This window comes from Vidua macroura, chromosome 17 (assembly GCF_024509145.1).
Source record: "Vidua macroura isolate BioBank_ID:100142 chromosome 17, ASM2450914v1, whole genome shotgun sequence".
In the NCBI taxonomy this organism is placed as follows: domain Eukaryota; kingdom Metazoa; phylum Chordata; class Aves; order Passeriformes; family Viduidae; genus Vidua; species Vidua macroura.
The window spans coordinates 315,588-340,000 of NC_071587.1; the positions used below are offsets into that span (position 1 = coordinate 315,588).

Genomic DNA, 24,413 nt, shown 5'->3' on the forward strand with positions numbered 1-24,413 from the left:
ACAGCCACGGACTGGCCACAACTCCAGTGCAGCATGACTATGAGTCAGGCTACCAATGCTATGAGCAGAGTTACAAGAAAACTGTGGAGAAAAATTAACAACTGACCATCTGCTCTCGTACAGCTTCCGAATGCCAAGATAGCAGCCTATCAGCACAAGGGGCACAGTGAACAGTGTCACCACTGTGCCTATCATGCAGGGCCTGCGCACATCCTGTGGACAGACAACTCTTGGGAGGCGCATTGGATCTGGGGCAAATATTCCTGTTTCAGTGATAACGTCTGTGGGAGCGTGAGCCCGTGCTGTGTTGCACTGCTGAGCTGGCAGCACGGTGCATACGGCCGGGACGTTCTCTGTTTCCCCCAGAGCTGGGGCCTGCAGGCACCTTGCCGCCCCTTGGCACAGGCTGTGCCACCCAACAAAGCCCAGCAGGCCGGGAGGAGAGCCCGGGGCCAACGCAGCTGCTTGGGCAATCACTGCTTTGAGGACACGGGCCAAACCCATCCCTGAGCAGCCCCTGCCAGCCCTGGCCCTCCCTGCCCTGGGACAGCTCCCCCAGCCCCAGGGGACAGAGTCAGGCCCTGTCAGGACACGCTGGAGCCTTGCTCTCCCCCTCTGCTCTTTCCCCACCATGGGCACCCCGTGCAGCCGCTCCCAGGTTTCGGGACGTGTCTCCCACTGAAGCGATATGCGGAATAAATAAATAGACTCCACAACCTGGGGTAGTTATGAAGTGGGTATGTATGTCAGCGCCCGGCACAAGTGAGATAGCTCTCCAAAACTTGTGCCCCGAGCCTCAGTCTGACCCACACCTTTATTCCCAATGATGTTCCATATGCAATACATTACACAACTTTTCCATGCATATTCAACTCCTGGCCCCGCCTGTCCTCACCTCTCATGCTAAATAAGTCCACGCCCTTCTGGGCATGCGTGGTTTGCTGTGGTGGTCGTACGGGGGTCTCTCGGTGTTCCTGAGGCTGAAGATTGTGGTCTTCCTCATGACTGAACTTCTGAACTTCTCCTCTCTGCGCGTGCACTTTTGGTCCTTTCGTGCTTATCTGAGTACGTCCGTCAGTCCTGATAGGCGTGGAGACAGAGGAGCTTCTTTATCTGGGTTCTTTGCATCTTCTGGTATTGTTCTTTATGCAAGAAGCTTCAGAAATTTGCATTTTCTTATGCCCTTTGTACCAGGCAGAGGTTTCTTAAGTAAAAGGTTAAAATTCAATAGATAACTCTACACGCTAAAATATAAATGCTTAATTCATTTTGTTAACTTAAATAAACTCCAAAAACCTCTATTTCAGTCCCGCCTTTCCTTACAAATTCTTTTACTACAGGGGTCTCGATTTAAATTCTGACTTACTATCATGACAGTCTTCTTTTAGCAGGATTCTATGAGTTTTAGAGAGGGAAGTTAGAATGCTTATGCATTTTAACATCCTTTAATTTTTACATGAATGTTAAAATAGACATCATTAAACTTATAGTAGCTAAAGTTAATGGGGTGACATAAAGTGTTCTAAACAGTGCATTTCACTAGTTATGACTTGTGTTTATTAGCTAGTGGGATATGATTGGTGCTGACTACACAAAGTTAGTAAGGGGCACTTGGTGCGGTCTCTCTCATTGTGGTTCTAGGGCCTTTTTGTAAGAGACTTAACACATAAGAGGTTAGTGACAGGTCTTGGGTAGACATTCGCTTCTGCACCCCATATGGTTTCTCATAAAGCAATTCAAAGGGGTTCTTTAGTCTTGGGTTTGGTTTGAATCCGCAGTAGTGCTAATGGGAGGCATTTAGGCCATGATAAATTAGCTTCTTGTCCCAATCGTATAATTTGTCGTTTGATCAAATGATTACTTGACCACTTGACGGTGGGTTATATGGGGTGTGAAGTTCTCAGTCTATGCCCAAGTATTGGCTAACCTGTTGCACCAACTTTGCGATAAAATGTGGTCCTCTATCTGAGGAGATTGTGGCCGGGACTCCAAAGCGTGGTATGATTTCCTGTACCAATACCTTAGTTACTTCCCAAGCTTTAGAAGTCCTGGTGGGGAATGCTTCTGGCCATCCTGAAAAGGTATCTGTTAGTACCAGTAAAAATTTATACCCCCCTTTTCTTGGCCATTCTGTGAAATCAATCCGCTATTGCTGCCCCGGTCCATGACCCTTCCCAATCTGGCCAAGTTTTGGTTTGGGAGTATTTTTGGGGTTGGTCGGGAGGCAAAGGTCACATTGTCGAGTCGCTTGGGTGATAGTTGCTCGTAAATGTCGAGCTATGATCCTTTCATTTAGATATTTATATAGAGCATCAATACCCCAATGGGTTTTCTGGTGTTCCTCTCTTATTAGGGACCATAATAAATAGGAGGGTATAACTAATTTTCCTTCTATGGTGGCCCATCCCTCTTGGTTATAGGCTCTTTTTTTTTTTTTTTTTTTTTTTTTTTTTGTCTCATTTGTTGTATTTTGGCTTACCTTTGAGGGAAATTTGCCCATGTGGAATCAGTTATTACCTCAATTTTTGCTGCTTCTTTTTGCTTCCCTATCCACCAGCTCGTTCCCTTCTTCCAATTCTGAGTTTATCTTTTGATGTGCCTTAATGTGCATGATCGCTACTTTCTCCGGCAGCTGGACTGCTTCCAGAAGTTGCAGTATTTCTGATGCATCTTTAATATTTTTCCTTTGAGAGTTCAGCAGTCCTCTCTCTTTCTAAATGGCTCCGTGAGCATGCACTACTCCAAATGCATACTTTGAGTCTGTGTATATGCTTATTTCTTTCCCTCTTGCCAATTCTAAGGGCCAAGTAAGAGCAATTATCTCAGCCTTCTGTGCAGAGGTATTTGTTGGTAGGGGCCCAGATGATATTACTTCCTTGCACGTTGTAATTGCGTACCCGGCGTGCCGTTTTCCACTGATGATATAACTGCTTCCATCAGTAAACCAGACTTTTGCCTTCTCGAGAGGGGTGTCCTTCAAGTCAAGGCGGCTGGAGTAGGTGGCTTCAATGGTCTTTAGGCAGTCATGTTCCACTGGTTCCCCTTGGTTTCTACTGAGGAAGGAGGCTGGATTGACAATGTTAGTCACTACTATCTCTACATCATCCTGCTCCACCATAATAGCTTGGTATCTCAGGAACCGTTGTGGGGAAAGCCAATGCCCGCCTTTTACCTCCAGCACTGCAGACACCGTGTGAGACACTAGCCCAGTCATTTTCTGGCCCAGGGTGAATTTGCGTGCCTCTTGGATGTTCAGTAAGACTGTTGCAACAGCTCTGAGGCATCCAGGCCACCCCTTAGCTGCTGTATCCAATTGCTTAGAGAAGTAAGCCACTGCCCTCCGGTATGGGCCGAGGTCCTGTGCTAATATTCCCAAGGCGATTCCTTGCTTCTCATGGGAGAATAAAAGGAAAGGCTTGCTCACGTCCGGCAATCCCAGGGCTGGAGCTGACATGAGGGCTTTTTTCAGCTGGTTGAAAGCCTGCGTAGCTTCCTTTGTCCATTGGATGTCCCTGCTTTCAGTTGCAACCAGTTCATATAAGGGCTTAACAAACAGTCCGTAGTTATAGATCCATAACCTGCACCACCCTGTCATCCTCAGGAAAGTTCGTAGTTCCTTTACAGTCTGAGGTTTTGGGGTCTGGCATATTGCCTCCTTCTGGCTTTGGCCCAAGGTACATTGTCCAGCACTGACTTCGTAACCCAGATAAGTTACTTTCTGTTTTACTGCTTGGGCTTTTTTCTTTGATATCCGGTACCCTTGGAGCCCCAAAAAGTTCAAGAGGCTTACCGTCCAGGCCATGCATGCTTCCCTTGTCCGTGTGGCTATCAGGATGTCATCTACGTACTCTAGCAACTTCCCTTCCTCTGGAGGGGCTTCCCAGTCTCTAATTCCTTTGCAAGTTGTTCTCCAAACAAAGTGGGTGAGTTTTTGAATCCTTGTGGGAGTCTGGTCCATGTCAGTTGAGTTCTTTGCCCGCTTTTAGGATTTACCTGTTCAAATGCAAAAATTTTTTGTCTGGCTTTGTGGATAGGAAGGCAAAAGAAGGCATCTTTTAAATCTAAAACGGTAAACCAAGTTAGTTCGGGTGTTAAGCAAGTTAATAACGTGTAGGGATTGGCCACCACAGGATACAGATCCTCAGTTATCTTGTTCACGGCTCGCAGATTCTGTACTAACCAGGTTTGTGAACTGGTAGGATAGGGGTATTAAAATTGATATTCTTTTAGATGCAGCTAGTGGTGATTAATATTTTTATATGCTTTTGATCATTTACCTCTAGAGTCATTTCTCCATTTTTAAATGTAATGTTGCCTGTAATTGTCCCAGAAATCTCTGCTTAAAAGTGGCGCAGGGGAATTGGTCATATATAGAAATTTGTGGATCCCCTACTGCTTTCCCAGTTTGTATTTTAGCGGCCTAAAGAAAAATGCCTTTTCAGTTTGGCCAGTCGCTCTTATAACTATAGCGTATTCCTCTCCTATGGACATCAAGGCTGTATTTAGAACTGAGTACGTTGTCCTAGTATCAACTAGGAGTTCTAGTTCTTTCTTAATTTCTCCCAGCTTTAGAATTACAACTAGAAGGCCTGCTGGGGTAGTCTCTTCTGGTCTCACTTAAATAACATTAGTTGTAACAAGGTATTATATTCCAATGTACCTGTAGGAGGCTATCTTGCCTCCTCCTTTAGACAATATAATGGTCGTCAATGGAAGCAATATTGGATTAAACTTTTTTTTTGGTTAAAAAAATTTAATAATTATTTCAATTAAAATATTAATAAAATTTATAGTTATTCAAATAACCAAATTAAAATATTAATAGCTGTGATAAGTTAGAAAAGACTCTTTGTTCATCAAGACAGAAAGGAGAAGCCTTGTGTCGATAACAGAAAATCAAAGGAGAATCCTTGTGTAAGATAACAGAAAACCGCCAGACAGAAACTAGCTAGTATGTTGATTACTTAAGCTGGTTGTGTAATTAGAACTTAGGTGCATATAACATATAACCTTATATGGAAAAGACCATTACAGGGTCGTGGACTTTCACCAAGGAAGAAGAGAGGAGCCTTCGTCAAACGACCACCGAGAGTAGAAGATGACCCCCTAGCAACAGAGGGCGCAAGCGCAGAGTACACCCAGAGATACCGCGGACACGGAGAAAAAGAGTATAAAAAGACTGTGGGAAGAGGGAAACGGTGTGAGCCGTTTGCGGAGCGGGGACTCCCCAGCTCCACCCAGCGCTGTTTGCTTGCCATCGCTTGCTGTAATCAATAAATTTCTGATTGACTCTTGAAAGGCTGAACAAATTATTCGCCTCAATTTATAACAATAGCCAAATTAATAATCAATAGTACTTCTAATACTGAAATATTATGGTATTAATTAATTAACCATCAATTGTTGTTAATTTGTTGTTTGCCTAGTCCCACATAAATTTACGAACTCCTAAGGGTTCAATCCAAACTACTGGGGAGGAAAGAAAAGGAGAAAAAATTTCCTTAGTTCTTCCTTTTAATACTAAGGCTGTACCACTCTTTTATCCTTTCCCAATCTTCTTCAAACACATCCCAGGTTTCAGGGACTAGGTGGCTTTTCCCACAGATTAAATTCACTATTTCACACCTTGCTTGTTCAACCCCTGGGTTATAGTATCTCGGTAATTCACGGGCACATGCACGACATGTGGATCTCCATCTATATGAAATACAATACCACCTCCTCTGATACTTCAAGCATCGGAGGAGAACCCAAGCTGTGTGCCAGTCTGGCTTCCAGCAAAAGGTTGTCAATCCACACACGAAACAGGGGATTACCCCTTCCAGACCCCACCTCAAGGGGTTCCTAAGCGCCTGTTCAACTGGTGGTTGTTCCCAGTCAAAGGCTAGATAGCAACTTGTTGAACTTTGGTATATCGCTCCCAAGAATACTCTGTCTCTCCATCCTCCTGCTCTATGACTACTGAGTCTCCTGATGGATGAAGAGACTGACTTGGTTCAAGCTGAAACCACCTGTGGAGAGCCTGTCTGGGAGGCCGGGCTCTCTCAGCCCGGGCTTGGAGTTCTGCAGCCACTGTGGGCAGATCGCCTCTCACTTGTAACAAAAACTGAACAGCAAACCCCGTAATGCAAAGGATCTCCCAGTGACAGCTTTTAACACTAAAGGGCAGTGCTATCGCACAACAAACACTTAACTCTTAGCCCAGCCGGGTTCGCTGGCTACTTTTGCAAGCCCTTTACCAACCAGCGATGCTTTTAAGCAGTGCTTGTAACTCCCAACTTGTACCACACTCCCACTAGCTGCGCTATCAGCCAGCGGTGTTCAGAGCAGCTCCTCAAACCGCGGCTTGTGCCCGCGCGCCCGCAGCACTACCAGCTAGGCTGCGCCTAAAGCACCTTTGCAAGCCCCGACTTAAGCCCCGCGCCGCGCTCCCCCAGCTTGCCAGAGACAGCCCGTCCCACGCATGCGCACCACCTGCTCTATCAGGCTGTGCGGCTGCTAGCCGCCCTGCGCATGCGCACCACCCGCTCTATCAGGTAGAGTGCGCACCACCCGCTCTATCAGGCAGTGTGGCTGAGCTGCCCCGCGCATGCGCTCTCCAGCACCGCCGTGCCGCGTCTCTGTATCTTAGCAACGCCACACCGCGCTTCACCGTTCCACTCACACATACACACACACACACACAAGCACGCACGTCCGGACGTAACAGACACACTACACTGCAATCGGGACACACACCACACACTGAAATCGCGATTTCTCCCTCTCCGAGCTGTGCTGTCAGCTGGGGAGGTCCTCCCACCGCTGGCCTCTCCCCCGGTGGCGGTCTGCTTGCAAGCCCCTGGGCAAATCTGTGCGCAAAAACGTCTTTTTGCGACTTATCAGTGCCAGCCTTAAGAAAATAAATTAATATATACCGCTTCCATCCGCTAGTCGACGGGCCGTGGTCTGCTCCCCGCAGTGTACAGCCGAGGCGCAGAGTCCCTCCAGGAAAGAGCCCCGCGGCACCTGAGGGTGTCTGCTCCCAACCGGACCCGCGGGTGAGCAGAGCAGTCCCTTTGTGGTTGCCAACTGAAGCGATACGCGGAATAAATAAATAGACTCCATAACCTGGGGTAGTTATGAAGTGGGTACGTATGTCAGCGTCCGGCACAAGTGAGATAGCTCGCCAAAACTTGTGTCGGGCGCTGACATACATACCCACTTCATAACTACCCTAGGTTATGGAGTCTATTTATTTATTCCGCATATTGCTTCACCCGGCCTGGCCCCAGGGGATGGGCTCCGGCCGGCCGCTGTGCCCACAGCCTTTTGGGCCCACAGGTTTGCAAGAGGCTTTCTCCCAGCTTTGCAAAACCTTGGCCAAGTGTCACTTTGCTGTGCTGAGAAGAGTAAAAAAACCCCTCAAATTCATGAGGGATCCTGCTACCTCTTAGGAGAGGCCAGAAATACTCCTGTGTGCCTCATGAAGTCCAGGCCCAGATGATCCCACTGGAGGAAACGTGCCCTCAGCCCAGGGACGCTCAGCATGGGCTCCCCCAGCCCCTCAAGGCCCCGCCGCTGCTCACAGCAGCCCCTGCCTGGCTCCTGCCTGCCCTCACCGTGGGCATCCACGGCTGCTCCTGGGCACGGAGCTCAGCCAGTGCTGGTGCCGGTTGGGCTTTGCTGGTGGTACCACCTGGACATATCTACGACAACTCTATTTTTTTATTTGAACATAAAATGTGGGCCAAGCCCTGCCCTGGCAGACAAGGTCTGCCCACCTGTCCTGGCTTGTAAAATAAGCATATATTGTATTTGCCATCTGTTGGGCAGTTTTCTTATCTTTTCCAAGAACAATGTCTCCCTCCGGGGAGATATCTTCTGTTAATGTGCCATTGAATGGCTCACTGCATGACTGATAAAGTTACATCATCCCATTGTGAGATGCTCCACCCAGAGGAAGGAGCCAAGCATCCCTACCTGCATAAAATCAGCATTTCTTGAGAGAGCAACTCAGCCTCAGCTTCTTCACTGGATTCCCAGAGGAAGACCAGGCCCATCTACTCTACCACCAGGCCTTCAGAGAAAACTACACCCTTCTACTGGATCATCACTTCAACAGCATTTCATCTGCCGCTCCAGGAGCAGGAGGAACAGCCACTGGACTGGACTATCACCAACACCCTAACTCATCAGGGTGTCAGGTTTCTGACTCTATCAGTAATTTTGTCTGCACTGATTACATTGTTTTTTAAAACTTAGTTTCTTTTTTTTCCTAGTAAAGAACTGTTATTGCCATTCCCATATCTTTGCCTGCAAGCCTTTTTATTTTGAAATTGTGGTAATTTGGAGGGAGGGGGTTTACATTTTCCATTTCACGGGAGGCCCTTGCCTTCCTTCACAGACTCCTGTCTTTTCAAATGAAGACACCATCTTTAGTCGTAGTTGGGGAACAGGACCAGGGAGCTCAGGGGCGGAGGGTTTTCTGGAGGGATGAGTTTTGGAAAGTGCTCAAGAGGGTGCTGCAGCTGCGGCAGGGCAGATGGGGACAGAAGTGAAGAGCTGGGAAGACGGGTGAAGTTCTCTTTGCCGGAGTTGTTAGGCTTGTCTTCTGAAGATGGGCAGGAGCACCTTTGGAGAGAGGAGTGGCTGAGGCCCCCAGCTGCCAGTGGCACACTGGGACCCTCCTGCACAGCAGGGCCCAGAGCTGGCAAGGCTCCCCAGCCCAGCTGGAGCTGCTGGCACACCTTGGCCCAGCTGGACAGCTGCCCCTCAAGACCCCGGTGAGCAGGGGACGGCTCTGGGCAGGCTCCCTGGCCAGGAGTGGGCCCCAGAGCGCGACTGCCTTTCAAGGACAATCTCATCCCTGCTCTTTCTCCTCCCCGCCTTGCCTTGCCTCTGCCCTGTGCCCCTGGGGCTGGTCTTGGCCAGGCAGCCTCAGTGGGAGCCAGCACTGGCTGCAGCCCCAGCGGGCCCCCCAGGACAAGGCCCAGCAATTAAGAGGCCAATGAAAGCACTGGGCAGCAGCAGAACCCTCAGCAGAGTTCTTTGGACAACCACAGACTGGCCACAACTCCACTGCAGCCTCACTGGGAATGTTCCCTGACTATCAGCAGCCATTAAAGGAAGCTGTTTGAGGTCGAGATCAGCAAAACACTCACCATTTTCTCTTCCAGCAATACCAGATTCCAGCAGAGGAAATCATCAGGCAAAGTGCTGCAACAACCACAATGGCCATCAACTTAACCAAACAAGGTGTTCCCCAGCAGAAAACTCTTCTCATGCTTTTCCAGGTCTTGTCAGCATGTGTTGAGGTGCCGGCTGCATCTGTGGGAGCAATGGGGAGCGTGAGCCCGTGCTGTGCTCCACTGCTGAGCTGGCAGCACGGTGGATATGACCAGGACGTCCTTGGTCTCTGTTTCCCCCAGAGCTGGGGCCTGCAGGCACATTGCCGCCCCTTGGCACAGGACTGTCCAGTACTCAAACCCCTGAGCCTGCATGCCATAATTCCTCTGTGCTGTGCTGTCCTGCTCCAAGCAATACTTGTCAAAGGGTGGATAAAGACAAGGAAAATGGCCAGGGTTTTGGAGCTGCTCCAGGGCCCTCCCTCCTGCAAACAGCTGCCTCTCTGCATCAACCCAGAGACCAGGAAATTGCAGGGGATCTCAGGCCCGTGGTGCAGTTTGGGCTCCCTGTCAGCTGCTGCCAAATGCCTTCCTGCAGAGGCTGGGGAGAAGCTGCAGCCAGGCCAGGCTGGGAAACAGCCCTGCAGGCCGTGAAAGCAGCAGCGGGGCAGCCAGGCTGCCATGCATCCCTTCCCGCTGTGCCGGGCACGGTGTGTCCAGAGGTGCAGGGAATGCCCCCAGCTGCTGAGTCCCAGGGGAAGGCTGAGGGAAATGCAGCCACCACCACGTCTCTCCACATCACTCAGTATTTGTTCCAGATGTTTGGATTCCTCCAGGGACTTACTGTCTCCTGTAGGTTTGTTCTTCCTTCTCAGGGGACCTTAAGAGAAATATTTGCATTTCCCAGGAATGGATCCCACAAAACCAGGTCTCAGCCTGTGGGGTCAGCAGGGACACACTACTCACCCATGTGATGGGAGTTGGGCTTATGTGCAACATCTGCCAGAGGACCTGGGAAAGTCCTCCCTGCAGACACACCTGTAACACAACAGCCACAGAAGCTCTGTCATCTCTGCAGATCTGCACGGGCAGCAGGTATGGCACAGGGCGAGAGCACACACGTGCATGGTGCTGTCCTGGCACCTGCAGCGATGCCCCCCTGGCTGAGCTTTGGGCTCTGAGCTGGCAGCTCTCCCAGGGGGAAAGGCCTTGACCCACCCTCAGCATCTCCCAGAGGCTCAGTAATGGGTATGGGTTGGGAATCCAGATCATCTTCATCATCACGTTCAGCTGCAAAGAAAGGCAGCACAGAACAGCTCCTGTGTCTCTGCTGAAGATTCTCCTTCAGGCCAGAGTGGCAGTGAGTGCCCCTGGGTGATTGGTGGCCTCCAAGGCACTCGCTCAGCTCTGCCTCCCACTCAGGAGCAGGGGCAGGGGGACCACGTGCCTGCGGTGGCCCCACACTGGGATGGAAGGAGCCCCTTGCTGGGCAGTCGGGGCAGAAAGGACTCCCTGGAGCTGCCAGCAGCTCTAAACCCAGCCCCAGCCAGGGCCAGGCCTTGGCAGCAGCAGCAGCAGCAGGAGCAGCTCAGGCTCCCTGGGGCTGGCAAAGGAGCTGTGAAAGGCTCAGCCCCGGGGCACAGCCCTGGGCCCGGCCCCTTCCCTCTCTGCTCTTCTCCCTGGCTGCACAGAGCACACAACACGGAAGGACACACAGGCATTGCACATGGGTGGAAGATGGACAGCCAAATGCTCCTTCCTCCCACTGACAGCAATCCTGTGGGATCACTGTTGGGCACAAGAGTAGAAATTTGGGGGACAGGATTTCCAGAATCCATCAAACTTCAAAGCATCTTAAAGGAAATCACACATGAATATTACTCTGGACAGTGATCACTCTGTTAGGAAAGAGTTGCTGATAACCAACCTTCACCAAGCTCCAAGACCCTTAAACCATGGTGTGCCAGTCTTTCCAAATGATGCAAGTCACGGTCCCAAGCTAGAAAGGAGCACAGATGGGAGATGTTCCATGGTGTGCTGGGATCCCCTTCTATGGGGAAGTGAGCACTGCAAGGTGCTCAGGTAATGCTGTGTGCCCACACTGCCAAGCAGCAGAGAGGGCAGCTCAAGCCTCAGCAGGGCTCAGGCCCAGAGACACAGCAATTACCTCCAGTGACTGTGCCTGGCATCGCCTCCCTTCCTGCAGCAGAGGCTGCCAATGGGCCACTGCTTCCTCCAGGAAACTCAGCCTTCAGCACAGCCTCTCTGTCCATCTCTGGAGAAGGGAAAAGGGACAGCTGGATCACGCGGGGCTGTTCCCCAACAGGAAGGCAGCAATCTTCAGGAGGCAATGCTCGTCTGTCATGGATGAGATTCAGGCTAAAGACCAGGTTTTTGGGATTGCTCCAGGGCCCTCCCTCCTGCAAACAGCTGCCCCTCCAGATGTGCTCAGAGACCAGAAAATTGCAGGGGATCTCAGGGTGTGGGTGGCCCATGGTGCAGTTTGGGCTCCCTGTCAGCTGCTGCCAAATGCCTTCCTGCAGAGGCTGGGGAGAAGCTGCAGCCAGGCCAGGCTGGGAAACAGCCCTGCAGGCCGTGAAAGCAGCAGCGGGGCAGCCAGACTGCCATGCATCCCTTCCCGCTGTGCCGGGCATGGTGTGTCCAGATGTGCAGGGAACGCCCCTGGCTGCTTAGTCCCAGGGGAAGGCTGAGGGAAATGCACCCACCACGGCGTCTCTCCACATCACTCAGTGTCTTCTCCATGTGTTTGGATGCCTCCAGGGACTTACTGTCTCCTGTAGGTTTGTTCTTCCCTCTTGGAGGACCTTAAGAGATGTGTTTGCATTTCAGAGGGATGGATCTCACAAACCAGGGCTCAGCCTGTGGGGTCAGCAGGGACACACTACTCACCCCTGCGATGGGAGCTTGGCTTGTGTGCAGCAACCCGGAAAGGAGCCTGAAAAGTCTTCCCTGCAGACACACCTGTAACTCAACAGGCACAGGAGCTTCTGTCACCTGCTTCCTGCCAGGTTGCCAATGATTATTCTCTTAGGAACATTGACAGCATACCTGCAGGAGGCTTAAGAGGCTGGAAATCTGCATGGAGCCAAGCTGCTGGAGAAACCTTAATGGCATGCTCATCTAGAAGGGAGCACAGATGAGAACCATTTCCTGGTGTGCTGGGATCCCCCTGTGCTTTGGGAACTGGGCACGGCAAGGGGGTCGGGTATGGCCATGGGAGCCTCATGTGAATGGCCATGGCCAAAGCTGCACAGGGGCCTGGGGAGCTCTGGGCTGGCTCCTGGTCGCTCTCCACACTTTTGGTAGGCCCTGTGCAACATCCCTGGGAGGGCAGCTGGAGCAGCCCAGGGCCCTGGGGCTCTCTCCCTCCCACACAGGAGACCCTCACTAAATCCTTGGGGAAAACTGCAGCAGGCAGTGCTACAACTATGCCTCTCAAACTCCATCCCTCCTTCTGCTGGGAAACTCCCCCAATCCAAGGGGAAATAGCCACTCCCTCTCAGGACACACTGGAGCCTTGCTCCTGCCCTCTGCCCTTTCCCCACCATGGGCACCCTGTGCAGTCTCTCCCGGGTTGTGGGATGTGTCTCCCACCGAGGGACCCCAGCAGAACTGCTCAGTACCTGAGTGTCCTGAGCCTGCTCGGGATAACTCCTCTGGGCTGTGCCAGTCTTGTCCGGGCTGTGCCCGCACTGCCAAGCAGCAGAGAGGGCAGCTCAAGCCTCAGCAGGGCTCAGGCCCAGAGACACAGCAATTACCTCCAGTGACTGTGCCTGGCATCACCTCCCTTCCTGCAGCAGAGGCTGCCAATGAGCCACTGCTTCCTCCAGGAAACTCAGCCTTCAGCACAGCCTCTCCTACCATCTCTGGAGAAGGGAAAAGGCATAGCTGGATCAGGTGGGCCTGTTCCCCAACAGGAAAATGGCATCTTCAGGAGGCAATGCTTGTCAAAGATATTAATAAGGTTCGGGGACTCATCCAAGCTTTGGAACCAGGGCAGGGCCCTGCCTTCTCCAAACCACCACCCCTCTTTATCTGGTGGTGACCAGGAAATTGCAGGGGATCTCAGGGTGTGCGTGGCCCATGGTGCAGTTTGGGCTCCCTGTCAGCTGCTGCCAAATGCCTTCCTGCAGAGGCTGGGGAGAAGCTGCAGCCAGGCCAGGCTGGGAAACAGCCCTGCAGGCCGTGAAAGCAGCAGCGGGGCAGCCAGGCTGCCATGCATCCCTTCCCGCTGTGCCGGGCACGGTGTGTCCAGATGTGCAGGGAATGCCCCCGGCTGCTTAGTCCCAGGGGAAGGCTGGGGGAAATGCAGCCACCATCTCTCTCACCCACTGTCTCTCCACATCACTCAGTGTCTTCTCCATGTGTTTGGATGCCTCCAGGGACTTACTGTCTCCTGTAGATTTGTGCCTCCCTCTTGGAGGAGCTCAAGAGATGTATTTGCATTTCCCAGGAATAGATCCCACAAAACCAGGGCTCAGCCTGTGGGGTCCGCAGGGACACACTACTCACCCCTGCAATAGGAGATGGATTTGCATGCAACATCCACCAAAGGACCTGGGAAAGTCCTCCCTGCAGACACAGCTGTAACACAACAGGCACAGGAGCTTCTGTCACCTGCTTCCTGCCAGGTTGCCAATGATTATTCTCTTAGGAACATTGACAGCATACCTGCAGGAGGCTTAAGAGGCTGGAAATCTGCATGGAGCCAAGCTGCTGGAGAAACCTTAATGGCATGCTCATCTAGAAGGGAGCACAGATGAGAACCATTTCCTGGTGTGCTGGGATCCCCCTGTGCCTTTGGGAACAGGGCACGGCAAGGGGGTCGGGTATGGCCATGGGAGCCTCATGTGAATGGCCATGGCCAAAGCTGCACAGGGTCCTGGGGAGCTCTGGGCTGGCTCCTGGTCGCTCTCCACACTTTTGGTAGGCCCTGTGCAACATCCCTGGGAGGGCGGCTGGAGCAGCCCAGCCCCCACGGTGGCTCTCTCCCTCCCACAGAGGTAACCCTCCCTCAAGCCCAGGGGAAAACCATCCCCCTGCGCTTCCCGGCGAGCAGGGAGCGCTGTCCCGGGAAAGGGGAGCCAGTCTGCCGGCTCACCTGCTCCCCCCGCTTGCAGCGGAGCAGCCTGGGCAGACCTGGCAGGCAGGGCCACGGCCAGGAGGAGCAGGAGGAAGAGGCGCAGAGCAAGTGCCATGGTGCCTTGCCCTCTGCCAGTCCCGCAGCTCTTGCTGCCACCGCTGTCCTGACACCGCTGTCCCAATGTCAGCACCACTGCTGCCACCGCCGCTGCTGCCGCAACAGTTGTGCTCAAGGACTGACTGCTCCGTCGTTGTGGTGCTGTGCAACCACGGGGCTCTGGCACCTCTGTGACCTCAGAGCCTGCTGTGACCTCAGCCTGCTGTGACCCCAGAGCCTGCTGTGACCTCATGGCATTGGCTGTACCCCCAGAGTGTAACCCCATCTGTACAAATGGACTGCCCTGATTGGAAATGTTTTGCTTGATCCAAGGGCCATTGCTCAGCAAAACCTGCTGCTGGTATTGCTGGTCAGGCTGTGTCCCTGGAGATGTTCTTGATGGCTTCCCTCTTTTCCTGGGCATGCCACTGGAGGAGCTCCAGGCCCAGATGATCTCACTGAAAGAAATGTGCCTTCAGCCCAGGGATTCTCAGCATGGGCTCCCCCAGCCCCTCGGGGCCCCGCCGCTGCTCACAGCAGCCCCTGCCTGGCTCCTGCCTGCCTTCACCGTGGGCATCCACGGCTGCTCCTGGGCACGGAGCTCAGCCAGTGCTGGTGCCGGCTGGACTTTGCTGGTGGTACCACCCGGACACGGGGATGACGGCTCCATCTCTTTATTGCAACAGAAGAGCTGATTTGGGAAGCTCTCAGTCGAGGTTTTCTTGAGCACTTCCAAATCATTTCCTGCTAGAAATAGAAGGCCAAACTTGCCCTTATCACAAACAAACAGGGTGTTCCCCAACAGCAACCCGTTCTGATTCCCTTCTGGGCATTGGGAACACGTGCTGTGGGGCTGGCTGCATCTGTGGGAGCAATGGGGAGTGTGAGCCTGCGCTGTGCTGCACTGCTGAGCTGGCAGCACGGTGCATACGGCCAGGACATTCTCTGTTTTCCCCCAGAGCTGGGGCCTGCAGGCACCTTGCCGCCCCTTGGCACAGGCTGTGCCACCCAACAAAGCCCAGCAGGCCGGGAGGATGGCCCGGGGCCAGCACAGCTGCTTGGGCAATTGCTGCTTTGAGGGACATGGGCCATGGTGACTTTGAGGGACATGGTGACATGGCTTATCCGGATGCCCTGTTGGATGACAGTTTGTACCTCTTGGAGAATGTTGGAGGCAAGTTTTCTCTGTGTGCCTTTCCTGAGAGAAGAATCAGTGCCTCCTAAGCCATTTCCCTTAGCAGAATCACAGGGGTGAAAGTTTCTGGAAAACTTGACTTGCTCCCTTCTGGAGTCTTGAGTGATCCCACAGGATCGCTGTCAGTGGGAGGAAGGAGCATTTGGCTGTCCATCTTCCACCCATGTGCAATGCCTGTGTGTCCTTCCGTGTTGTGTGCTCTGTGCAGCCAGGGAGAAGAGCAGAGAGGGAAGGGGCCGGGCCCAGGGCTGTGCCCCGGGGCTGAGCCTTTCACAGCTCCTTTGCCAGCCCCAGGGAGCCTGAGCTGCTCCTGCTGCTGCTGCTGCTGCCAAGGCCTGGCCCTGGCTGGGGCTGGGTTTAGAGCTGCTGGCAGCTCCAGGGAGTCCTTTCTGCCCCGACTGCCCAGCAAGGGGCTCCTTCCATCCCAGTGTTATAAATAGAGGCGAATAATTTGTTCAGCCTTTCGAGGGTCAATAAGAAATTTATTGATTACAGCAAGCGATGGCAAGCAAACAGCGCTGGGTGGAGCCGGGGAGTCCCTGCTCCACAAACGGCTCACCCTGTTTCCCCCTCCCCAGAGTCTTTTTATACTCTCTTCCTTCCGTGTCCACGGTATCTCTGGATGTACTCTGCGCTTGCGCCCTCTGTTGCTAGGGGGTCATGTTCTACTCTCTGGTGGTCGCTGGAGGAAGGCTCCTCTCTTCTTCCTCGATGAAAGTCCACGACCCTGTAATGGTCTTTTCCATATAAGGTTATATGTTATATACATCTCAGCTCAAATCCTGTTACCTACACAAGGCTTCCCCTTTGGCTTCCTGTTATTTACACAAGGCTTTCCCCTTTTTGTCCTGATGAAGAAAGAGTCTTTTCTAACTTATCACACCCTTGGTGGTGGGCCACTTAGAGACTGAAACAAGTTGTCCATATCCAGTGTGAATCTGGTGCTCTCAGGACAGGGAGAAAGGGAAAACTGTCCTTTGCCTTTCCTCACAGCCTGTGCTGTGGCTGACAGTGACAAGCTGTGGCTGTAGCCTCTGACGGCTTTGTTCTCTTTGACTGGAGGTGGGAGAGTTGACATCCCAGCTGGCAGCCCCCCGAGAGTCCCAGGAAACAACTGTCCAGAGAGCCGAGCAAGATGGGAGGGAGGCCCAGGAAGAGTCCAGGTAGAAGCTGTTGGAGATTGAGCATACCCAGAAGATGCTGAAGGAGGAAGAAAATCAGAAAAAAGGATCTGCAAGTGCATCTGAAGTACCTGGAGAGGGAATGGAGTCAATGGGAAGAAGTGGCTCAGCAAAATTCAGAATTGCAGGCTTCCGTGAATGCCCTAGAGAGTGAAAAAAACAGGTAAAAGAAAGCCTGTGGGACTCTGCATTGTGGTGAATGGATTCCCTCTTTGCCTTCTTGGCACCTGCAAGGGGCTCTGGCAGCATTTCCTAAGTGGCAGATTCTGAACTCTCCATGCAGACACTTCTCCTTGTCTGGATGTTGTCTTTCATTTTCTTTTCTTTTAAGCCATCAGATAGAGTTTTTCTGAAGACAAAGGATTTTGGGGTAGCCTTTTCCCTCTAGGGGGTATTGTGTTGTTAGGTGGGTGTGTTGACACTGCCCGAGCTGCATTGTAAGGAACTGGATACATCCATCAGCTCCACCTTGGGTCCTGTAACTTGAAGCCTTTAGGATGTGGATCAGCCTGGCTTCTGACGCTTTTCCTGGGCAGAACCATCTTAAGGCCCTGATTGCTGATCTAGGCCAGATTGCCCTCCAAGGCAGCCCAGAAACAAGAATGGCTCTGTTGCATCGTTCCGCATAAAATGTGCCCCGGTGACTGGAGGGGGTCAAGCAGGCTCCCTGCCACCCTGCACAGTCACAGGCATTACTGACTGTGCAAAGAATGCAAGAAACAGGACCAAGGTATGGGGGGCTCCTCCAGCTGATCAAGTCCTGCCAGTCTTCAGTGCCACAGGATTCTTCTTCCAAGAAGGCGGCAAAGGAAAGGCAGGGCACTCCTGCTTGCCTGGAGCCTTCTGCGTCTTCCATCAGGTTTTGCTCCAAGCCTCTGTTTCTCCAGCTGAAAGTAGGATGGGTGCTGGTAAATCTTAGGGAACTCACCTGAGATCCCCTGGCTGTAGGGTGCTGCTCCTCCTACCTGGACATACAAGATGGGAGAAGGAAATGTCTCTTCCATGTTGACCAAACCTCCCTCCCTTGAAGCCTGGTTAGTCAGAAGGAAATTGTTACTCTCCTCTAATGTCTTCATTGCAAGACTTTGTTAGGTTTGTATTCACATTCCCATCTCAAAAAGAAGGTAGGGCGTGTGAACAGGCAGGAACTCCCTGTTTTTTCAGGACCAAAAGCAGAGTAGGCACATGCTGGGCTGTGACTGCAGGGGGAACAAACAGGCAAGTTGTTTAGACAAACCTCATCAGACAGAGGAGTTTTTCCCTGAGGTGCTGCAAGTCCTAAGAGTTTATAAAATCTGATACCATATAGCAATGAGTTACATACTTCCCTTCTAGGCTGATTTTGTCTCTGGAGGAGAAGTACCAGTGCCTCAGAACGCTGGAAGAGAAGAATCTGGCAGTGAACAATCAGGTGTCTCAGTGTCAATCTGCTCTTCAGCAGGCCAAACCGTGCTGGACAACTGCGGTAGCTCAACACCCAGGTAAGCTGTGCAGTGGCATCCTCTTCTCCAGAGACACACAACAGCACCTTTGGCTTGGAGGCCCCAACATCTTTCCCCTCCCAGCAGCATGCACAGCTGCCGTGTTCTGCCCGAGGCTGCTGCTGCATGCTGAGGCCAAGGCTGGATCTGCTGTCTGCTGCCGAAGTTTCCCCCCCATTCTCTCTCCGGTCCCAGCAGGAAATCTGGGAGGGGAGCAGCAGCAGACTCCTCTGGAGCTTCTCTGTCCCTCAGTTAGCAGTGTTGTCCCAGACAGAGTTGGTGCCTGTGCCAGGCACTGAGCAATGTGGGGACACAGAGGTGGCTATGGCAGGCTGGGCAGGGCATTTCCAGCACAGCCATCTCAGCTGCTGTTCAGAGCTGCAGCCTCAAGGGTGCCCATTGCCTTCTTTTCCCTCTTTTCTCTGCACGTGTCTCTCCATGTCTTTCTCTCCAATGTCACCATTGGAATCCTTGCTTCTGGTTTTGGCATGGTTTTTGCCTGAAATAATTTCTTCTTTGTTGCTCTCCCTACGGCCCACTCTGCAGCCTCAGGAGCAGCCCTGTCCCTGAGGCTCTGTGCATCCATCTTCCAGATGCAGGCCATGCTGCTGGCAGAGATAGAGAAGACAGCTCACCAGGCAACTCAAAAGAAGCAGCTGCTGGAAACTGAGGTCTCTGAGCTGCGTGTGAAGCTCCAGAGCTCTGAGGAAAGAGCAGAGGCCATTGCCACACAGTGTAAGGACATGGAGCTGGAGCTGAGGAAGACACAGGCTCAGAGGGACCATCTCAGAGCCCACAATCAGGAGCTGCTGAAACAGCTGGAGCAAAGCGAGCAAGGTACAGCTTCTCCTCTCCTACCCACTGCCCCATCCTGTCTCACCTGTGGGGATCTCGCTGATGGCTTGCAGAGGAAAAGTGCCCAGAGATGGCAGAGGGGAAAAACAACCAGCAGGAGATTTATCCATCCAAGTGCCAGTGAAAGTTTTTTCTTGAGAAAGATGCTGTGGCTGGCAGTGCCACCTGGCTGTGCCATGGCTGATCCTGTGCACAGCTGGAGCCTTTCAGGTGCCGTCTCTGTGCTAAGGAGCTGTAGCTGGATGCCTCAGCTCAATTCCCCCAAACTCCAGGCCCTGCCAGAGCCTCCAGGCTATTGGCCTCTCTGGAGCAGGGCTGCACAGGCATCCCCTCACCTTTGTCTCTCTTGGGTTGTTCACTCTGCACAAGGCCAAGAGCAAACATACTTTCCTATCCCTCTGAACCTTGCCCCTTTCATTCCTGCTTTTTTCTCTGCCTGGAAGTTGTCTTCATTTCTGTCAGCTTTGGAGCCCTTGTGGGCTCAGAGCCTGGCAAACTCAGACAGGCAGAGAAGACAGTGCTGTTGTCTCTGCAGGATGCACATCAGTTTGCCTTTGCTTTGCTTTTCCCCTTCTCCTTCCCTTTCCCTGCTGCAGATTGGTGGGAGGCAGCAGTCAAGCACATTTCTTGAGAAACTGCCCTGGAGAAAGAGGCCTCTGAAAGACAGGAAGAAACTGTGACTCTTCACCAGGAGGTGACATCTCTGAAGAGGAAATTGGAGAGCCTGCAGAAGGAAAGGAAGGATGTGCTGGTGAGATTGGCAGATGCCACAAAGGGACATTTCCTAGCTGTGTTTGCGCATTCTGTTAATAGTTCTAAGGAGCACCTTTTTCCAGTTAAACTTTTCCAATTGCATTCTTCTGAATAAGGAGGAGATGATGTTGTAGTCATGCCAAAGCCCGTTAATGCTGAGGCTGCTGATTTTCCTCCATGCTGGGCTTCCGTGCCCTAGAAGCTTTAGTTCTCAATATCCACACTGTCTTTATGGACATGGTTTGGGGAATTCCTTGTGTCCAAACCCACGTTCATATTTCTAAATATCTGGATCTGGAAGGAGGGGTGAGAAGACCAAGTTTGCTGTTAATAGAAAGGTGTTTGGCCTTGGCCATCTGACAGCAGCCAGTGGGGAGAGAAGAGAGGAAAGCCAAGTGCTGATCCACACCAGGACGTGTTGCCTGCAAGGGGAGAACTCATCGTGAGTGGCAGCAGAGAATGACAGACTGATCTGGCCATTGCTGCTCCAAGAGAGGGCAGTGGGGCTCTCGGGGATGGAGCCGTGGAAGCTCTACACAGGAGAGCTGGAAAACCACTGCTGTCAGCCCAACCCCAGGGAAGGAAATGCTGGGGGTGTTTGCTCTTCCCTTCCTCCCTGGTGATGAGCACATCCTCGTGGCATTGCCTAAATCCTGCTTAGCATGGACTTGAAATCCTGGCTGCAGTTCTGGCAGCTCCTCCCCAAAGGAGCACTGGAGTGGAGCTGCAGGAGGTCAGGGAAGGGCAGAAAGGAAGCTGGGACAGGCTGAGTGAGCTGGGAAAGAGCAGCATCAAGGGGGGGACTGTAGCAGTCAGAGGCCCTGTAAGGCCTCTCTGGCAGTCACTCGCCCTAAGATAAGAAATGCAGATTCATGATGACTGGACCAAAGCAGCCCCTCTTCTGCCCTCGGACCCTTGTTATCTCTCTGTAAGGCTATAGATCGTATTCTCCTCAACCCTGGCCATTGGACAATTTCCAATCCCCCAGTACCCTACTTAAACACCATCTCTGCCCAGTTCAGCAGAAGAGCTGTCACTGGAACCCTGTGCAGGACCTGCCAATAAATACATCTCTGCAGAACTCCATACAGATTTCTCCTCTCTCCATCCCTGCGTCTGCCGAGGCACATAGTGAGCACAGAGCTGAAATCACTTAAAAGCTGAACTCACAGAGCTGAAATCACTCCAGAGTTGCTCGCTAAACTTGCCTGAGGCTGGGAGCTAGCCCGAGGGGCCAGACAGGCTGCGCCTCATCAGCACAGCGCTATCCAGGACACCTACGGTGGCAGCTACCCGGGGGGCTGGACAGACCCCTGGGACCCCAGGCCATGATAGGGAACTAGCAAAGGTTTGCAGCATCCCAAGGGGCAGAGAGAGAGAGGGGCAGCCTGTGCCTGCCCCTGCAGCAGGTATCCAGATCTGGTCTGAAAAGCAAACCAAGAGAGGGAATGAGTGACCCTTTTTCTCCCTTTTTTGGCAGCATGAACGGGAATTGAACCAGCAGCACATGAGAGATCTGGAAAAGAAGAATTAAATGCATGCACCTGAGATGCAAAGTCACCAGGAAAGAACACAACAATTGGGCACTGCAAAGGAAAGGAGGCAGGAAGAGTTGGAGCATGGGATTGCTGCTTTGAAAGAAAAAGGGTCTCTGCAGAAACACTTGTACATCTTGAAGGGAAAGTCTGGTATCCAGGCAGGCACTGGCATTGACCTTCAGTCCATTCCAGTGTCCCTGAATCATTCCAGTGCTGTTTCCCATGAAGAGGTGGGTCTCTATCCCTGTCAGTCCAGGCCTACTTGGGTAAAGCAGCCCGGGCTGCAGCAGGCAGCCTTGTCTGTCTGCCTGGCTCCAGCCAGAGACCATTGACTGCCAGATTGTTTCCTGGCATGCCCAGAATGACTGATCCAGCTCTGGAGCTTACTGTTCAAATCAACTCCAGGCCAGAAGCTGGGCATGGGGAGCTGCTTCTCCTATGCCCTACACAAGGGGAGCAAACACATGGGGGTTTATATTCTGGGTGCAAAAGAATGGAGCAGGTGAGCAGAGTGATGAACTAAACCCAGCTGAGTTTTGTACTGAGGGTTGAAGAGCAGCTGCATTGCTGGTGCTTTGAGGATGCTTCCCGAGATGGAGATTTCTGAGGGACAGCTTCTGTGGTGTTTGAAATATGGGCATCATCTCCTCTCTGAATACCCAGCAGGCTGTTGGAGCACAAGTGGAACAGCTGTTATGTGGCTCAGGGACCAGCCTGGAACCTAAGCAGCCGGTTGCATCAGCAGAGGAGGAGAAGAGAGAGAGGCCTGAATTATCCACTGTGCCCAGGAGAAGTGGTGAGCAGGTAAATTGGGCTCTTGCTGCCTTTGCTGAGCCTCAGGCTCCTCTGGAACTTGGCACGTTAGCCCAGGAAGTGCTTTGGAGACCTCTCCTTGTTTCCTTGCCTCTCCCTGTCCCTGCTGTGGGCACACCCTTTTGTTTGTCCTCTCTCTTGGGGCAGCCCATGGCTTTCATTAGGGCACCTTCACTCCGCTGGCTCCCTCCCTGGCCCTGTGTCCCCGCACACACACTGGCTTCTCTTGCACAGCCCCCAGCGAGAGCTTTTTGCCCCCAGTGTTGTCTAGTGCAATTCAGGGTCTCAGAGCAGAGATCTCCTTGCCATAATGTCCAGAGGTCCTTTTGCTCTGTGTTTGCTGACAGGTTTCTGTGACCGTCTCTCCCATCCAACGTGCAGGTGGAACCTGAAAGGAGAAGAATCAGAACTTTTAGGAGAGTGTTCCCCCCAGACCACTTTACGTTGCCTGTCCACAAGTCTGCCCATCAAAATTGGTCTACTTCTACAATAGAAGACTCCTCCAGTAGCTCAGGGGAGCAGCAGCCCTCCTGCTGAGGCACAGCCTGTGGAGAAAGAGGTCAGTGGCCCAAATGTGTGCTTTGGAAATCAGAGTTGGGTTCCTAAATCCTGTCAGAACTGTCCCTAACAGACCTGTGGTGGGTGAGGGATGTATGTGGGAAGGCTTTGCCAGCCTTGAACTGGACTTGTTGATCATCTGAACTCTGCTCTGTGTGGGAGCCTGTTCCCTTCCCCTTGCCCCAGGGAGGAGTGTTGGCGAGGGCTGGAGTTGGAGGCTGTGTCTGCCCTGAGAGCCAGTACCGTGGGGCTGCAGGTGCTCCTGCCAGCGTGGGCTTGTCTGAGCCAGGCCTTGTGCCTCTTTCAGGTGTCCCTGCTGCAGTCACAGCTGGCCCAAGACCTACAGGACCACCTGGAGAGCTGTGCAGGGAGCAGGCAGGAGACACAAGGTGCAGAAGGGACCTCCTTGCTTCCTGAACATCTCAGAGAGGAGCCAGGGTGCAGCTGGATGCAGTCCTAGATTTAGTCAGTAGTTTATGTTTAAAGGATAGTATAAGTGAAATTAAACTTTTACACAACTGTTTTCCATATGATGAAAGATACATTTATAGAAAAATAAAGAGTTTATTATGATCATGATTAAACGAATAGATCTTTATCAGAGTTATTTACTACCCAGTACAGAGACCTATAATTTCCAGTATAGTGCATTATATTTTGAAGCAACATTGTAGCAATTCTAGTCAAGCCAGCAAAACCAGTTCTTAAAGATTGATGCTACTCACCCAAACCAATGACCACTGGCAAACATTTCTCTCAGCCTCAAGGCATGACCTTGAGAGGCATCCTCACTCCAGGGAGGAATCTGCAGAAGGGAGACATGTCACATGAACCACTTTGGTGAGAGCAGGAGAAACCTGCCATATGTGGAGCTTTTTCATTTGTCCTTAGGAAACTGCAGCCTGATTATTCTCAGAGTCCCAGAATCTCAGGCCTGGGGAGGCTGGAGGCACCTCTGCAGGTCACCTTGCCCAGCCCCTGCTCCATCAGGGCCACCCAGAGCCAGCTGCCCAGGATGTGTCCAGGTGGCTTTTGAGTCTCTCCAGGGATGGAGACTCCACTACCTCCCTGGGCACCTGCACCAGTGCTTAGCCACCCTCCCAGTGCAGAAGTGTGCAGGTGCACATTGCTGGCCCATGGGCATCCTGGTCTCCAGCAGGACCCTGCCAAACTTTAGTTTTTCAACTGGGTGGCCTCCAGCAGATACCGGTGCCTGTGGTTGCTCCTTCCCAAGGACACAGCTCAGTACTTGTCATTGAACTGTCACCCTTGTTGAACTGTCCCTCTGGATGGCAGCACTTCTCTCTGGCAGATCAGCCACTGCTCCCAGTTTGTGGGAGGGCACCCCCTGGCCCCATTACCCAGTTTACTAAAAAAGGTGTCAGAAAGGACTGGACTCAGCATTGTCTTCCAGGCTCCACCGCTAGACTTTGTGCCACTGATCACCAGGGTTCCAAGAAGGTAGATTCTGTGCAAGATTCTTTGCTTGGATGTACAAATTCAGAAAGGATTGGCAGGATTTACAACAGGGATTTCTGCTCCACATCTTCTGTGGGGAAAAAATGTAATGATCCATGCTCCCTCTCACTGGCAGTGGGTAAAGGAAAAGTGGTCCTGTTGTTGGTGACAGTGGATGTCACCTGCACAGGAACTGTGCCAGACTGGTGTGAGATACTGTGGGAAGGAGCACCCTGAGGAAGGTAAAAGCTGTGCTGTAGAGATCATTCAAAGA

General features: G+C 52.3%; 1 protein-coding gene and 1 long non-coding RNA gene across 2 annotated transcripts; one reads left to right on the plus strand and one right to left on the minus strand.

Moving 5' to 3' along the window:
* Positions 1 to 8,304: 8,304 nt before the first annotated feature.
* LOC128815885 (uncharacterized) lies at positions 8,305 to 12,223 on the minus strand. Its single transcript, XM_053992991.1, has 10 exons — positions 12,177 to 12,223; positions 12,018 to 12,089; positions 11,834 to 11,932; positions 11,275 to 11,382; positions 11,035 to 11,106; positions 10,326 to 10,397; positions 10,074 to 10,145; positions 9,952 to 9,987; positions 9,144 to 9,309; positions 8,305 to 8,613 (listed from the first exon to the last, which is right to left on the minus strand). The coding sequence occupies exons 3-10, from the start codon at positions 11,868 to 11,870 to the stop codon at positions 8,418 to 8,420; spliced, it is 759 nt and encodes a 252-aa protein (XP_053848966.1). The 5' UTR covers positions 11,871 to 11,932; positions 12,018 to 12,089; positions 12,177 to 12,223; the 3' UTR covers positions 8,305 to 8,417.
* A 3,958-nt stretch (positions 12,224 to 16,181) lies between these two features.
* On the plus strand, positions 16,182 to 18,827 carry LOC128816062 (uncharacterized). The gene is made up of 3 exons (XR_008439782.1): positions 16,182 to 16,846; positions 18,019 to 18,164; positions 18,758 to 18,827. It is a non-coding gene; the product is annotated as an uncharacterized LOC128816062 (long non-coding RNA).
* The last annotated feature ends 5,586 nt before the right edge of the window (positions 18,828 to 24,413 follow it).

Bases quoted from the DNA above. Each gene is read 5' to 3' on its own strand.
- LOC128815885 (XM_053992991.1), bottom strand. From the start codon at position 11,870: ATGGAGAAGACACTGAGTGATGTGGAGAGACGCCGTG. The intron at 11,383-11,833 runs GTGGGTGCATTT...TCCCTTCTCCAG, and splicing joins TGATGTGGAGAGACGCCGTG to AGATGGACAGAGAGGCTGTG. The intron at 10,398-11,034 runs GTTGGTTATCAG...CTTTCTTTGCAG, and splicing joins GGTCTTGGAGCTTGGTGAAG to CTGAACGTGATGATGAAGAT.